The 17,390-nt window shown below is 42.8% G+C and overlaps 1 protein-coding gene across 1 annotated transcript in view; it reads left to right on the forward strand.

The window, feature by feature from the left end:
- Positions 1 to 5,586: 5,586 nt before the first annotated feature.
- KCNK12 (potassium two pore domain channel subfamily K member 12) overlaps positions 5,587 to 17,390 on the forward strand; it is a 45,456-nt gene continuing 33,652 nt past the window's right edge. The window contains exon 1 of the mRNA XM_072635656.1: positions 5,587 to 6,669. Within this exon, the coding sequence (XP_072491757.1) occupies positions 6,288 to 6,669 (382 nt within the window). The 5' untranslated portion in view covers positions 5,587 to 6,287. The remainder of the gene's footprint in view (positions 6,670 to 17,390) is intronic.

The raw sequence follows: 17,390 nt of genomic DNA on the forward strand, positions 1-17,390 counted from the left end.
TTTGTCCTTCATTTTCAAAGAGGACCAATGACATCAGAGGGTGATGTCTTGACTTGCTTGTGAATCGGATTTAAGTGAGGCAGAATAGCACAAGGTCATTAGCCTCGATCCCTCCATGAGTCACTGAAGGCCAGTGGCAAGACAAAGATCATGATGACTGGTGATGGCCCAGGATGCAGTGGATGACCATGGCATCTTCCAAGGCTGACCAAGCTCTAAGAGCTTCAGCCACCTTCATGGGCCACTGGAATAAAGTGTTCTTATCCAGCTATTCTGCTGAGGAAGTCTTCAAATGCTTGGGATAGACATCCCCCAATCATATGAAGACTTTATCTAACTCATCGATGGGCTTGAGGCTCCTAAGTTACCCTCAACCTGATTAACCCATCTGCTGAGACAGTTTAGTGGGGTATGGCCACTGCACATGCTACAAACTCTTGGAGCCACAGGTGACAGTTGGGTGAATCAGGTAGACACCAAAGGTAGATGAGTAACCTTGAAAAGGCCTTGACAAATCCTCACACTAGAGGATTAGTCCTCCTGAACACCCTCCATATTATGATGAAGCCCTGAGGGAGAGCTTTCGGGAAGTAGATAATTTGACAATTATACAATACTATATTAATATTTTGCTATAGTGCCTTAAGATCTGCAGAGTACTTTCCTCACAACACCTCTGTAAGATAAGTGGTACAAGTATTATTCCCCATTTTATATATGAGGAAACTGAGACTTAGAAGAGCTAAGTGACTTTCTCAGGATCATTCACAGTCAGAACTTGAACCAAGTCTTCTGACTCCAACTCTGGTGCTCTTTCAACCTAGAACCCATTACCTCTCAGTATGTGGCCCTGCCAACCAAAGTCTACCTATTCTCTCGACCCCCTATTATGGATTCCCCTAAAGTTCAATTAATCTTTAAGATCAAGATCTCCTCCCAGCATTCTTTCTTTTTCAGGACATGTCTTATGTTGCCACACATGGTCTACTGTCTTATTTGATCTTCTCCCACAGTCTCCTGGATGATTCCCATGGTGTTGTCCTTAGATACTATGTACTATCTTTCTGTGTTCAGGGAAGTTAGACATGAGTCTTGCCCAAAATGTTCTTGGATTTCCTCTTAAAACAACTTTCTTCACCATTGCCCATCTCCCTGATCTCACCATTTGGTCCAGAATGAGTAGTTAGTTTCCTTTAAATCTCATGTCAAGCACTACATTGTGACTTTCCTGATTCACCCCCTCTACCTCACTCTTCACTAGTATTTCCTTCTTTCTCCAAATTATCTTGAATGAAATCTCCTTGAAAGTAGGTAGTGTTTTATTTTTGGTTTTGTATTCCTGGGACGTAGCTATGTACCTAGTTCCTGATACATAGTAGATACTTAATAAACCCTTGCTAGCTGATTCCCAGATACTTACCAAGCAGCTGCTATATATAAGATGTTAAATACTAAAGGCATGAAATGAGACACAAAATCTATTTTAAAAATTTCTATATTTGGGTAGCTCACAATCTAGTTGAAAAGGTAACCTATGTGCACGTAAAACTTTCAAGTAACAATAAAAGGAAATATATAATTGACAAATGATTGATACCCACAGGAAGTATTATAGGAATTCTAAGAAGATAAAGACCAATACAGATAAAATGAAAAAGAAAGGATTCATGGGCAAGACGAAACTTGAGATGGGCTTACGGAAATGGGTAGGATTGATTTGAATGGTGGAGGGGAAAGAAAACTATTCAAGAAAAGGGGCACCAAATGAGTAAAACCTGAAATTGAATTTGAGCAAAAGTATTTGTATGATGACAGATGGTATGGCACAGTGGTTAGAGTTCTCTACTTGGAGTCAGAAGACATTCTCTTTAAGCTTCATGCAACCATCTAAGAATATAAGTTGTAAAAAGTTTGTTATCTGCTTTAGAGGATGGAGTTCCCATATGAAGACTTTTCCACTGACAAATGGCAGGCCATATTTAGGTGATAATGAGGCCCCTAGAGCAAAAGATTCTCTTACTGGAGTAACAAAAGGTAATATGTTTAGACTTTATCCTGTAGTTACTAGAAGTTTTGTGGCCAGAGAATGTCCACCATGAAAGCCAAGTTTTAAGAACATTAATCTGGTGGCAGCATGTAGGAGAGAGAGCCCTGGGAAAGGTGCTTTTCTAATAAGCCAGTCATGAAGTAAATAAACATTGAGTTTAACTGGCTGGAAAGTTCAATATTTCGATACTATTTCAGTAGGCAAAAACAACATTTATCATGGTGTTAGTTTTTAAAATTTCTTGCACATTCAAAGAGAACTAATCATTTTCCTATTACATAAATTGATTAGATCATCCATAGGAAAGATTTATAGCGGGCATTTGTTGCTAATCAAGCTAGGACAGCAAGTTGGAGGACAAAGCAGCTAACTCTGCCAAGTGGAGAAAGGGTTGTGCCAATAGCTACAGAAACACTGGGCAATTTCACTTCCTTCCTGACCTTTCTCAAGTGTCTTTATAATGGGACTAAAACCCCATATGAATAGTTTGCTTTTTATCCTTTGGTGTGTTTCTATGACATCCTGAGTACAGTGCCCAGTGAAAACCCATCCTGGCTGTAAACATTTGGACAATCAGAAATAGAACCAAATGAATATTATTTTCTTTAGGCTGGATTAAATCAATATCAACTAGCAGGGGCTGGATAGTCTAAGGGGTGGCCAGTTGTAAAGAACAGAAGCAAATGTGAGAAATAGCACCGAGATAAGGGAGGTTGAAAGATAAAGGATTAATGTCTGGGCAGGGGCAGATTTAAATAAACATGATAATTAATAAACAATATATTAATTTAAGTAAACTAACATGAAAAACAGCACATTTGTTTTTAATGAACAGTGGAAGCTCCTGGACAGACCCCACATCCAGCCAGAGAATCGGTTTACTGAGTGAGGCATTTTCATATTTTAAATGAGTCCTATGCTGGTTAATGAATAGTGATCAATAGAAGTCGGGGCAAAGACATCTTGACTTTGGTCATTCCTAGCAGGCATTCAAAAAACTAACGTATACTGAGTTGGGGAGGGAGGGTAGAGGGGAAAAGAGAATGCCTCCTAGTAAAAGCCCTGGTAAAAGCCTAGATCTTCATACCTGGGACCTTTGAACATTTTTGCCTGGGCAAGGGAACAAAGAGCTTTGACCAAGTTTCCCATGTGTGAAATGGAAATGAGTAGAATTGATTTTTTTCAAGATTAAGGCAGTTATAACTGGGATAGTAGAATTATGGTCATGTAGGATGCAAATGATCTGAAAAAGGAACATGCTCCACCTCCAATGATCTAGAGGGGAAAAACAATGCCATGAAGTTTGAAATCAAAGGAGCACAGGTTTATCGCTGAAAAGGATACAGGAGCTGTTCATCAGGAGGTCACAGGTCTAAAACCAGATTTGTTAGCTTAGACAAGTCCCAAATTTTCTGAACCCGAGTTTCCCTATGTATGAAATAGGCATAAGGATACTTGTTCTACTAAGCACTAAGAAAAAGTTAGGTACACTAAACCAATGAAGGGAGTTATCACTGTTATTGAGGGGAGAGAGAAAATGCAGTAATGTTCAAATTTTGATGAGGTATGGGTCCTAACCTATAGAGAGTAGTGGTATCTGGCGTGGAACTTGGAAAGAGGTAAGAGTAAGAGGAGTGTGTCTCTTCAGTACAACATATTATAATCCTCCTGTAGTACAAAAATGCCTGCACCCGACTCAGTACTGAACCTCTAAAAGGAAGTCCACGTAGAGTTAGTTAGCTTCTCCAACCTAGATTAAGGAGCTTCACTCTCAGGGAGTCTTGCTCTAAATCTCGGTGTATCCGATGAGGATCTTTCCAGAAATACTGGATGCAGCTCGAAAAAGCCAGATCTGAGTTGGAGGATAGAAGCAGGAAAGAAGAGGGGGGCGGTGGGAAGGGAGAATGTTGCCTGTGGCTTCAACTGACCTTGGGGTTGCAATTCTTTCCCTCTAGCCGTCAAACAGACCCTGTTCTAGGGCAAAGGCTGTTGTCTCAGAACTGGTTTTTTTGTGTTTTTATCCTTCTGGAGGGCTGGAGGGAAAGGTAGAGGAAAGGAGCAAGGAGTAGAATTTTCTGGGCGGGGGGGGGGGGGGGGGGGGCATTTCACTTCTGTCCCGCTGACTAAATGCATTCAGAATATAACTTTATTACCAGAGGTTGCTCTATATTCCCCACGCCTGGCCCTGACCCCGGCTCGAAGGAGGCCAGGCTGATTCAGAATGAAGAAAGAGTGGGGAACTGAGGAGCCGATAGAAGATTGCCTTTCCAGACACTGAACACTGAGGTTCAGGGTACACTGAAGGTGAACAGCCGGAAGAAAAGGGAGGGGCTGTAACTCTCCTATCGCCGAGCTAAAGCTCACCCGACTTTTTCTCCTCCTTTGCTTCCCAACCTCCCCACCAGTATACACACACCCCGGAACCCCCGCCTCCAAGAACCGGCTCTGCGGCTGAGAACCTGGGCAGTATTTCCTTCTGCCGCCGTGGCTGATTCTAGGCTCACCATTCCCAGTATGACCGGGAAGGGAAAGGGGGCTTCCTCTTGGGTGTCTGCAGTTTGGGCAGGGTGGTGTCCAACCGCCCTTACCTCCCCACTCCCTACTCTGTAGCCATCTCACTTCCTCGTTTCCCTTTCTTTCCCCACAGCCAGGCCCTAAATCCTAGTCTGGCTTGGCCATACACATCACCTCCTGCTGAGCCCCTATTTCCCCTCCTATGCTCTAGCCAACTCCCAGATCGTAGGGCAGTAGGGACACCTAGGTGAACGAGTGGAGTTAGGCAGGGCGGAGTCTGGGGAGGGACTAGCCTAGATTCAGCCTGAGACTGGTGCCCCAACGGCTGTGCTGTCCGCGGTACTGAAGCTAGGCGGGACTCAGGAAAAGGAAGAACTGGAGAAGCTTGGGTTTGGGGTACAGGAATGGGAAGGAAGGGTGGAAGGCAAAGCGCTAGCACCTGACAGGACTTGGTATCCTTGTATGACTCAGCCCGCAAGTACCCTCGAGCTCTCAGAGTGGTGTTTGCTTCTGGAGGAAGGGTGCCCTATCATCCGTAGACCAAACCAGGAGAGAGGTCACTCCAGGCTATGGGACAAAAAATTTTGGCTTGGCAGTCTCTCTGCACCGTCACTCGGGTTAGAAATTGGAAGGAGGGAGAAAGAAGATAAATTGAACTTTGGACCTTGCCTCTGAATGCAAGAAGTCTGCAGGATACCAGCTCCCACCCCCGTCCTCCCAGTCCCATCTCCAAAGTCCGCAAGGGTCCCGCAAGGCGTGTAAAGTTCGAAGTTGTCTCTAAGACCACCGGTTACTGCTCAGTGGAAGGACCAAAGAGGTGGTGGAGAGAGTCGCTCCCTGGAGGGTTGGACAGCCAGAGGTGCCAGACACCTGTTCTAATACTCAGGTACTCAGTGTGGAGCGGACACGAGGACGGGGAGGCGTCACTGCAGCTTAGTTCTCTCCCCCCCTCCTCCCACACACACCCCGCCCCAGGCGCGGTGACTCCGCCTCTCTACACCAAGCAGTTCCCAGCCAGGAGCTAAGGTAGAGGACGCTTTTCCCCGGACCTTGCTAGGCTGCTGGCTCTAAACCCGCTGCTGAGCAGGGAAGAGAAAGGGCCCGGAATACAGAGCCAAGGAACCTCCGAAGGCTGCATCTGGCTTGTTGGGCTGCTTTCATGGGACGTGACTGGGGGTTCTCTCCTACACCTGCCGCCTCACAATCCTAGGCGCCTGGAGTCGGGTCCCGGAGTAGGGAGCTCCTCCCTGCCCCCAGGTCTGTGGCTTCCCCAAAGAGGAGTATGAGGGACAGAGGTCAGCGGGTCCCTGCCACGGGGCGGCAGGGAGCCAGCTGGATAGTCCTGAGCCGAAAGAAGGAAGAGGAGAGTGGTGAGTTGATCAGGCGTCGGGGAGCTGAGACGAGGATCCTGGCCCCGCAGCGCTCAAAGCAAACCACAGCCCCTGTGCCAGAGCAGAAGGGGCAGTCGCCTCCGTTCCGTGCCTAGAGACTCTGGGGAGACGGCGGGAGCCGCCCTTCCGGCAACAGCCTACTGGCCCTTTGGGGGTGGCGTTTAGGGGCTCTGCGGGAGGCTGGAAAGACGAGGTGAGGTTGGGCTCTCCCCAACCCTACTGTAACCATCCTTGCTCTCCTACTTCCTTGGGCTGGATTCTTTCCGTGCGACCCGCTGGGGGGATGTATCGCCTCCGGCCGAGCATGCTACCCCCGAGGGGCTGAGGTCCGGACCATGTCAGCCCGGAGTCCCCGGCCCCAGTCCCGCCGCTGCCGCCGCCTCCTGCTCTGCTGCTGCTGCTGCGGCCGCCGCTCTCACCTCAACGAGGACACTGGTCGCTTCGTCCTGCTGGCCGCGCTCATCGGCCTCTACCTGGTGGCTGGTGCCACTGTCTTCTCTGCCCTGGAGAGTCCCTCTGAGGCAGCGGCGCGGGAGCGCTGGGGCGCCACGCTGCGCAACTTCAGCGCGGCGCACGGCGTGGGCGAGGAGGAGCTGCTCGCTTTCCTTCGAGACTATGAGGCTGCCCTGGCTGCAGGTATCCGAGCCGACGCTCTCCGTCCGCGCTGGGACTTCACCGGAGCCTTCTACTTCGTGGGCACCGTGGTGTCAACTATAGGTAAGGAACGCGCGCGGTAATCCTTTCCCTCTTTTGCTTTTCCCCACGTCATTCCCTCTCTTCTTTCCTCTTTTTCTTTCATCCTCTTTTAAGTTTCTTTCCCCTCTAGGTTGCCCCCTTTCTCCTCCATGTTATTTCCTCTCCCTTTCCTTTCTTTCTTCCAGACTCTTTCTACTCCTTCCCTCATCCTTTCCTTCCCTTTCCTTTTCTCATCTTTTCCACTCTTCCTGCATGGTGCAGAGCTCTAACACGGAAGTCGGGAGTCAGGGCCTGCAAAAAAGTTACTTTGTGTCTCTGGGCCTTAGTTTTCTCATTTGTAAAATGAATTAAAAAATAAATAAATAGAGCTAAAGTTCCTCTGAGCTTAAGGATTCTTTGATCCCTCCCTCACCTCCTCTTATTTTTCCTCTTCTATCTCCTTTCTCACGTCCTTTTCCAGTCCTTTACCTCAAACCCCTTCTAATAAACTGATTTTTCCTTCTTTCCATTCGTTAAATATGAATGTTCTAAATTTGTAAGATCACCAATGTTGATAGGCCACATTTTTTATACTCTGCTTCTGTTTTCTTAAGTTCCATCATTTTTTTTCCATCACCCTCTTTCCCTTTTCTGTACCTTTTTCCATTCCCCTGGCCTTTGCTTTCTCTAACTTTCTTGACAAATTCTTTCCCTCTTTTTGCTTGCCTTCTATTTTTACTCTAAACTCCTTCAGCACCTATCCTTCCCCTCTCTTCCATTCTTCCCCCATAATTTTCCCATTGCTTTCCCATATACCCTATGTTCAATTGTTACATGGTAGTGTAGTTGGCAGCAGCTGTATTTTTTCATCACTCACCTCTTCAAAGAGTTTTGAAGAAACAACTCTACTTCAATCCAGTGGAACTTCAGATCAGTCCCATAGGTTCTAGAGAAGGGTGGCACTTTGATGTTGCATAGTGACCAATGAGAAGGATCCCATTGCAATGAAGAGAAATGTGATCAGCCATCATGAGTTTCTCATTTGCTGCCCTTTGCTGTTTCTGAAGGGTGGGATACATGGGTATGTGTAGGCAAAGGAACTTGTGGCATCTCTGTCCCTGCGGAAGATTGGGGATGGACCAGTGACTGCCAGCTGGGAGGCAGGGGAATGAACTTGTGAATTGTACAGTTGTATAATTCTCTATGCAGGATATAAACAAAGCAAAAAGTTTCTTTTGGGGCTAAGAAGATGGATGGCTCTGGCTGTGTGTATGTATGTATTTTTATATAGGTATAGGTATAGATATGTAGATATGCACCAACTATAAATGGCTCCTTTTCCTACAATGATTTTTCATGTGTCATGCTTTATATGTGTTTTTCTTTAAGGGAAGAAGCAAATGCAGACTGCCTAAGACAAACACAAATTGGATAAAAATACACTTTAAAAGCTATATTATGTTGTTATGGTGATTAAAGATACAAAATAACCAAAAAAAAAAGTTCTTTTTAAGAGCTTCATCAAGTTGCCATAGTAACTAGAGTTTTAAAGTGCTTTGAAAGCGCTGGCACTGCCAGCTGAAAGATGACATCATGGGCACACTCACATTGACTCTGCCCTTAATGTTATAAATGCACTGTTATCCTTTATACCCTCATTATCCCATTCAAAAGAACACCTGTGCACACAAGCAATAGACATGTCATTCTGCTCCTAATGACATGCTTCAGCTCCCTGATGAATCCTGTTGTCTGAAGATGAGGTTGTTGGCAGTCACCTTTTTTCTTCCGGCCTATGTGTTCCCATGAGAGGGCAATTGTGTTTGTGCTCTATGGATGACCCACAGACCTTAGTGAGCCCTCCTTTTATTGCCCCCTCAGAGGCGGCACAGTATATCATGAACAGGACATCCAAAGTGTGCCTCAGCTATTTAAAAAGGATCAAGATCTCATGTTAGAAAATGGTTCTGTACCTTGTCTTTCTACCTTCTCCAGTTTTGGGTTGCTCCCCAGTCAAGCCAAAAGGGACCATGTTATCTTTCTGGGGTTTGGGAGTGTTCTGGTTTTTTTCAGGAAAGTGATACATTTGTACAATGAAGGGTATGGCTATACTTTCATATTATCCAGATAAGTATTATGGGATTTAAAACTGGAAGGGACTTTAGGAATAGACTAATCCGATCCCCTAGCAAATAGATGCTAAAACTGCTGGGCCTAATGATAGGAAGACCTGCGTTCAAATCCAGCCTGAGACATTTATTAGCTCTGCAATCTTGGGCAAGTCACATTTTAACCTCCATCTGCCTCGGTTCCCTCAACTGTAAAATGGGGATCATAATAACACCTACCTCACAGGGTTGTTGTGAGGATCAAATGAAATGATATTGTAAAGTGCTTAGCACAGTTCCTAGCACTTAGTAGACACTTGATCGATGCTCATTTCCTCTCTCTCCCTCTTCATTTACCGGAAAGGAAATTGCACCCCAGAGAGGTTGATGACTTACCTAAGGTCACACAAGTAGTAAACACTAGATCTGGGATTCAAACCCAGATTCCGTGGCTCCAAATCCGGTACACTTTCTACTTCCTCCCACACATCACCTCTAAAATGTGCTACAGGAAAATTTTAGCTTTAGAATGAATCTATATTCATGGCCACAGAACCAACCCACAGGAAACTTGGTGGAATGATTTCTTACGGTTTGCTCAAACGACCATATGAACAGCAGGGACTAGTCTTCCAGGGTCCCTGCCAATGTTGGTGTGAGGCCACAATGTAAAATGATCTACTCTTCTAATGAGACCCTTCTTCCCTACAGAAAGATCCAGTCCAAGTACCCAAATAAAGAGACTTTCTCTTTGTGAGAATCGACTTGCATTAAGGCAAGAACCTAAAAATGTCAGTTTCCTTAATATATGGTACTAATATCATCTACTCCTTTCTCACCACAGTTCCTTGCCCTGAAGTCCCCTTAGTCTTGAGAGTCATTATTATTATCACTGCTGCTTTTGTCTGCCCAGCAGTTCAGAGGGCCCAGGGGTATGTCTCAAATCAGCAATCAGGGCTTCGTCACCTCGGGACTAAGTGGAATAGAAAATGAACAAATATCCACTTTCTTTGCTTGACTCACCCAGGCAACTTACATAATTCATTTACAAATATGGAATTTGTTAGACTTAAATGATCTGGTTTGGTTGTCTACATGGACTAATTAAATTTTTTTTTCCTTTATGCTATATTGACTCAGTTTAATGATTTCTTTGAATCTCTAGAATATGGTATTCTTAATCAAGAGATCAAACCTTATTTTCCACATGGGAAGACTTGCACTATGTCTAGATGCTGTAGTCAGTCTGGATCTCACCCTTTTACTACTACAAGTCACCAAACCCCTATCAGTTTCAGTTTCCTTATCTATAAAATGATGATAATGATCATTCCTACCTCAGAGAGTTTTCGTGAGGATCAAATGAAATCATCTGTGTAATACACTTTGTAACCTTAAAGCACTATAGGTGTTTAGTAATTATTTTTCATCTTAACATATAATCAGTACTGATTATTGCCTGTCAGTCAATTACATGGTCATTTGTTAATATAGTTCAAATGACTTATCAATCCATTTTAGATATACAGATAGGCGCATCTTTAGAATAAATTTTGTTTTGTCTTGTTCAGAAGATTGTGTCTGCAGGATACCAGATGAAAATAGAAAAAGGCAGAGCAATGGGTAGCACCAGAGTAGGTATAGCAAAGGGGGTGAGAATCTAGAGTCTCACCAGGCAATAGATTTAACAATTTGCTTCTACCACTTTGGGCTGCAATAAACCAAGCTATAAGAGGGAGTAATGTGGCCTAATGGGCAGGGGGCTGGATGTGAAAGTCAGTCTTGGTTCATATCTTACCTGGGGTGCTTACTAGCTTTATAACCCTATGCAAGTCACTTAAACTCTTTAGCCTCATTTTCCCCTTCTGTAAAAAGAGGGAGTTCCTCTTGATGGCATCTAAGGTCCCTATGATGTAGGTTGGAAGGATCAGGAAGATATCACAGGCCAACCAGGCAATATATTAAAACAAGTCTAGACAAAAGACTCAGAGATAGGGACCAGTGAGTGTGGGAAACCATAGTGAGCTGTGGTCCTAGAGCAGAGAGAAGCAGCTATATGCTTCTTGAACATTGTGGGTAGACAGGGATTTACAGATTTGCGCTTGAAGCCCAGATGAAGAAACTGTGTCCTAAAGACACTTCCTCTGATAAAGTTAAGGGGACAGGTGTTGGACCTATTAGGGGAGGCTCTAATGGGAGTAAGGCATAAAATGAGACCTTTGACAGACATGATGAAGCTATCATCATCCCAGAAGAAAGGACAAAAGAGATCAATTTCAGGAAGGACTGAGATCCTCTTTCAGGAAAACAGTATGGACACAATTCTAGAAGACTCAAATGAAAATGAAAATGGTCAGTCACCTCAGTATTTGCTCTATAAAGTGTCCAACATCTGGGTGTTTGGAAATAGCTGGAAATTGACCATTTTTGCAGACAAAGTTGATATCTAACATGGCATTAAAAAAAAAACTTGGCAAATTACTGATTTGACTTACACTATGTAAAGAGTCAAAATGTATAATGCATGCAAAAAAGAAATCTGACTTATACACTTAATAAAGTTACACTGGTTCAGAAAACTATGTAACTGTCAATTCTCTGCTTCCTTTTGCATTGAGTGAACAGAGATACAGAGAGAACATCAGATATGCTGAATACTTTTTTTTTTACTGTGAGTCTGAAACAAAGAGATGAGTGGGGGAACCTGAGTGAAAATCCCAGCTATGATACATACTGCCTGTGTGACTAGGCAAATGACCTAACCTCTCTGAGCTTCAGTTTCCTTATCTGTAAAAGGAAAGGTTTACAGTCTCTGAGGTCTAAATGTATGTAGCCCTAGCCATGTTGTTCAGAGTTGTTTCAAGGAGGTTGATAAGAGTAGCTTTGTTCTCAGCATCTTGGAGAGAGGAATCCTGTGCATTTTCTTCACTTACATATGTTTGAAATAATCTAGCATGACTTAAACAATTCATCATTTTACTTCCTAAAGGATTTTTCACTGATTTGCTTGAATGGATTAAAAGAAACTGCCTGTTGGGACTTTAATTATGCAACTCCTGTCAGATTTGTGTGTGTGGAAGAGGAACATATTTTAAAGTCTTCTTCAAATGGCAGCTTGTTATAAACAGAAATATTTTTTCCTCCTGTTATTCAGTTCTCGGGAAGTGTATTTTAGCTGCAGAACTTCTAATCATGCCGCTATCCTAGACTCGGAGAAGAAGGTGTGAGAGGTGTCACGCTTGGCACGGAATAATTGAGTTTGCTGCTTTCAGAATTAGGGATGCTTAATTATCCAACCATCAGATTCATAACAAGGACTTACTTTTCCCTCTCATTGTATAAATGTGAATTTTTAAAAATAAATGTTTCAGCCACAAAGGAAACTGAGATGCTAAAAGACCTAAATGTCAAGGCAGTATTAAAACATCAGTTCTCCTCTGACACATATGTTCTCCAACTCGGAAGCCCTTGTGTATCTAAGCACATTGGTGATCTTTAAGAAAGATGGTTTTTACCTGTAATGGAATATGTTTTTCAAGAGAGAGAAGAATCTCCCTTGTTTATTTTTTCAGTGTTGAAGAAGGAGCTTATTGTTTTAGGTTAGGAGTTCTTAACCTGGCACCCATAAATATGTTTTTAAATTGATAATCATGTTTCAGTATAATTGCTTTCCTCTGTAATTCTCCATATTTTATTTGATGCATTCTTAAGAAGGAGTCCTTAGGCATTACCAGACTGCCAAAAGGATCCATGCCACATGAAAATGGTTAAGAACCCTTGTAAAATATTCTGTCGATACCACAAACACACACACATATACACACACACACAAGTGAGATTTGGTAAATTCAGTGAATTAGGTCCCTGCGGCTGAGCTACAAATTCTGTTGTGGTATATTGACTGTGGCCAACATTAAACCTCTTGCCAGGGGCAGAAATTCCTGAAAGCAAGAATCCAGATAGGCCTATTGGTACCTGTCAAGACTCTGATGAATGTATATTAGTTCCCTCTCCTTATTAATAGCTGTCCATTCAGAGAAGTGCTGAATGTGGATAGAGAGGAGCATTGTTGTGATGTGTTTAGGTAGAATAACTACTAGAAAATTATGGGATGAGGTACAAAGAGAGAATTTTGTCTCCTCAATTAACCAAGGAGAATTAATTAAGCATCTACTACATGCCAGGTACTGTGCCTTCCCCCACCATCCATAGATACTTGGGGATGAGCTGGCTTGGGATTTGGACTCTCCTGGTTTACAGAAGGTCCAGCCTGGCCTTATAGCTTCTATAATAATAATAATACCATTGGCAGGGTGCAAAAAATATCCCAGTGATTGATAACCATCCTTGTAAGTGGAAAGAAAGATTCCAAGATGAAAATGCTTTCTTAAAAGGGACCTTAGAAAAATCATGCAGTCTAACTTCCTTATGTTATACTCAGTCAGTCAGTTAATACTTATGAAGCACCTACTTCCTATGTGCCAGGCACTATACTAAGGACTAGAGGTACAAAAGAAACAAAAGATAGGGACTTCTTGGAGGAAGGTAGCTGTTCCTTTGTGGAGACCAGGCTTTGAAGAGCTGGGTCAGGAAGTAGGATAGGAGATGCATCCATCCCTAAGGCATCCTTTTGTCTTCCTTTGTATCTGCAGAGCTTACCACTGTGCCTGGCAAATAGTAGGTGAATAATAACTGGTTCTTGATTGACTGTCTATTAATCACATTATTTTCACTGGAAGTTTGGCTCTCACATTCAGCAGGACCACAGAAACATGGAAACCTAGCCTTAGGATCTGCCTCATCTTTAAAGCAATAGGGTACAGTAGAAATCATATCAGATTTAGAGCTTAGTACCAGATGTGGGTTTGAATTCCAACTTCACCATTTTACTACTTTACTACATCCTTGGGTGAATTATTTAACTTCTCTGGGCCTGTCTTTTCTCATCTTTAAAAAAGAACTACTGGATTACATGGCCTCTAAGAGCCCTTCCAGTTCGACTTCTATGACAGTACAATTCTAGGACTACTTCCATTACTACATACTATACCAATACCTGGCCACTTTTATAGCACTAAGAGGGGAGAAGCAAGGGACAAAAGAAATATAAAATAATAGAGAAATATAAATTCTTAATGGGTTCAGCCATCAGTGTATTGTGACTTTTCCCAACGAAGTTCAACAAAGGCATAATCTAAACCAGGAAGAAAAACCTTACATGGAAATATGTTGGCCGCAGCCACGCTTGTCCACAGCTCTCTCCCGACTTCTCTGGTCTATCTGTCTCAGCTCTATCAGCTCCTCCCAGCGTCTGTAATCAAAAACAAGCCAGACCTGGCCTTTCAGGATATTTCAAGATACTATCTTTTCCAAAATATGCAAAAAATAATAATAAATCTCCTTTTCCCCTTAAATAAAGAACAAAGTTGGAGTTCTTAAAAGGAATATTTACTAACTAATGAAGGAAAAAAACAAAGCAATAAAAATGAAATATAAAAGCATGAGAACAAGTAAGGTTACAAGTCTTTTCCTGCATTTAGACACAGTTTGCCTTGGCTGACACATAGTTCCTCTGCAATATATGCTATCCATATCCAATTTCCTTATTTCAGCCCTTTCTAGAAAGTGACTTTGGCTCTAGTTCTTAGAAACCCTACCTGTCTTCTCTTTCCGATTCAATTTGTCTGAAGCATATTCACCAGCCAGTGGTTTATCCTCTTTATTATTCTCTTGTTATATTCCTAAGGAAATATACTTTAGGATTTTAGAATTTAAAGCTGGAAGGAATCTTAGAAATAATACCAACAGCTAACATTTAGATACTCCTTCAAAGTTTACAAAGAACTTTTCACAAAACAACCCTGTGAGGTAGATAGCACAAATCTTCTCCTGCCCTTTTTACAGATAAGAAAACTTGGGCTCAGAAAGGGTCTAAACTGGAATCGGAACCTAGTTTCACAAGCAGCCGTCATGTGGTCTTTACTGCCTTCCTTCTGCAGTCAATCATCTTTATGTCAGTTGCTTCAAAATCCCAGAAACAGACTGACCTGGCTCTTTTACATGTCAAATTCCAGGCTCCCTGTTGTACTGCTCACTAAATTTCTTGTTGGAGTTGGGGAGGTAACTAGTTCTTGATTTATTTACAGAGCAAATATTTAACAGGTGCTGAGCTCAGCAAATGAGAAAGCATGTATTAGACCTTTACTCTGGGACAGGCACTGTGACAAGCAATGGGAATAAAAAAAAGTCAGTCTTTCAGTTATTCAGCTAGCATTGATACTATGTGCCAGGCGCTGTGCTAAACGTTGGGATGACAAAGAATGGTAAGACAGTTCCTGACCTCAAGGAACTTACTTTCTCATAAGGAGAGTGTGGACAGGGACATATTATTTCCCCCCTTTTACAATTAAGGAAACCAAGGCAGATATCACTGAAGTGACTTGCCCAGAATCATAGAACTGGTAAGTGACTGAAGCTGGATTTCAGGACAGCTTTACTGCTAGTGAAACCCTACTTGACCTTAGCTAAAAATAATTAAAACAAGTCAAGCATTAATTAGATCCAAGTTTAAATCCTGACTTGGTGAGCTCTTTGTCCTTCCTTCAGGACAGCAGGGGTACCCAAGAACCTTCCCCTGATTTTGTTAGAGTCCTCACCATATTTGTCAACATCATGTTCCCTTTCTTCAGCCTCCTGAGGCCTCAGTGATTTCCTGCAGGGCTGTCATCTTTAGTTCTCTGGTCGATCAATCAAACACCAATTCTTGTGATATACCTTATATTTCTGTCTGGTGTTGTTATATAATAACAACTAGATTATAATTGAACTTTTTAGTCTGTATGTCTTGTCTTCCCAAGAAAAATCTTCTCTTTTTCATCATACCACCTCACATCCATTGCCGGAGTGCTTTACCTTGTTCAATAAATTTCCATTTATTAAATTATCTTATTAAATATTCAAAGCAAATCCACAAGGTAGGTTAGTTCGGGTGCCCCATACAGGCCCAGATTCAGAGCTAGAGAGCCCCTAAGAGAGCATCTGATCTAACATTCTCTTTTTACAGAAGAGGAAATGAAAAGAGGTTAAGTGAACTTGCCCAGGGTCACGGGGCTAAGTATTGTCAGAGCTCAACACTTGAGCCAAGGGCTTCTCACTCCAAAACCAGTGATCTTTTCAATTTACCTCTCTGCCTCCACTTTCCATGAATTCAGGACAGATATGTTTAATGAATAAAGCAGCTCATGTGTGCCTTGTGCCAGGCACTTTGGAAGAAGAAGACAGTTCCTGCCCATCCTTCTTTTCCCTTCAGTTTCAATTCAATTCTTGAAATATTTACTAAACATCTACTGTGTACAGGATATTGGGCTATGTTTGATGATCCACTGTTGGGCCTAGAGGTTCTGGGGGTATAGCACTATTGTCTCCACCTAAGGGCCTTTCAGCTGTGGACTCAGGCATATGGTCAGACTAGCAGAGACTGGCCTCTAATGGGGGAGCAGGGAAATGCTAGACTTCTTTTCTCACATCTTTAGTTTATTAAACCTCCATTGTAGTATCTCAGGGTCTATTTATTTATAGGTTAAGTTATAGCTCACATTTAGGAATTCCTCCCCAAAATAATAAGGTACTTATTATGCAATATAGATCAGATAAAGGAGAGGTATTCCTTTCCTTTGCGTGAAAGAGATGTTAAAACACACCAAGAAGCAGTGAGACAAAAATGGGATTCAAGAACTTATAAATAACTGTAGTTGCTTTTGTAGAGTAGAATGTGTGGCAGAGAGACCTCCCTGTTCTTTTTAGATGACAGTGGCTGCTACCTAAAATCAAGCTTTGAATGTCATTAGAAATTCTGTAGAATTTTAAAGGTGAGAAGGCAAGGAGCCAGTTGGAGCCAGATCTCCAGGACACATTCTTCTGATATCCACTGATTTGGGACTGGAGCCTGAAAGGGCTGATCCAGAGAGCTGGGCAGAGTTCTCTGAAGAGCACTGCATTGCTGTGTGACTACAGCAACCAGCAGACAGCAGGGACTGATTGCAGCTTTGTTGCAGCTCTGAAGCCTATGAGAAATTCCAGAATGACTCAGTCTCTAGTCCACCTGCTTGACAGCAAAGAGGCAGAGACATCAGATCACCAGGCAGGTGGGGAAACATCAAGGGCACTGTCCCACTCTCCAGAGACCCCACTCTGAGGGACTGACTGTACAAAGCCCTATTCCCCAATTGATAAAAGGATTTCAGGCTGACTTTCCATGTCTTTAGATTTCCCTCTTTCTTCCATTGTCACATAAGACCTCAAGCAAGAAGTATGTCAGGAAATACTAACAGTAATTGTTTACACTTCTGTGTTGTTTGGGGTCCTTTCGTCACAACAGTCTTGTGAAGTAGCTAGTAGAAATATTGTTATCCATACTCTATCGAGGTCGTGGGGTATAGAGAATAAAGTGAAGAGGAACTGGGTTCAGGTCATATTTTTAATATATATCGGATGTGTGACCGTAAGCAAGTCATATCTCTCAATGTTTTGAGCAAGTCTTTAAGCTTACAGAGGTGATAACCTACGCTGACAGAGGGAATTCCTCACCAAAAACTCCCTACCTCATTGAAAACAGAGGGGGCAGCTAGGTGGTACAGTGAATAGAGCACTGGTCCT

This window comes from Notamacropus eugenii, chromosome 1 (assembly GCF_028372415.1).
Source record: "Notamacropus eugenii isolate mMacEug1 chromosome 1, mMacEug1.pri_v2, whole genome shotgun sequence".
Classification (NCBI taxonomy): Eukaryota; Metazoa; Chordata; class Mammalia; order Diprotodontia; family Macropodidae; genus Notamacropus; species Notamacropus eugenii.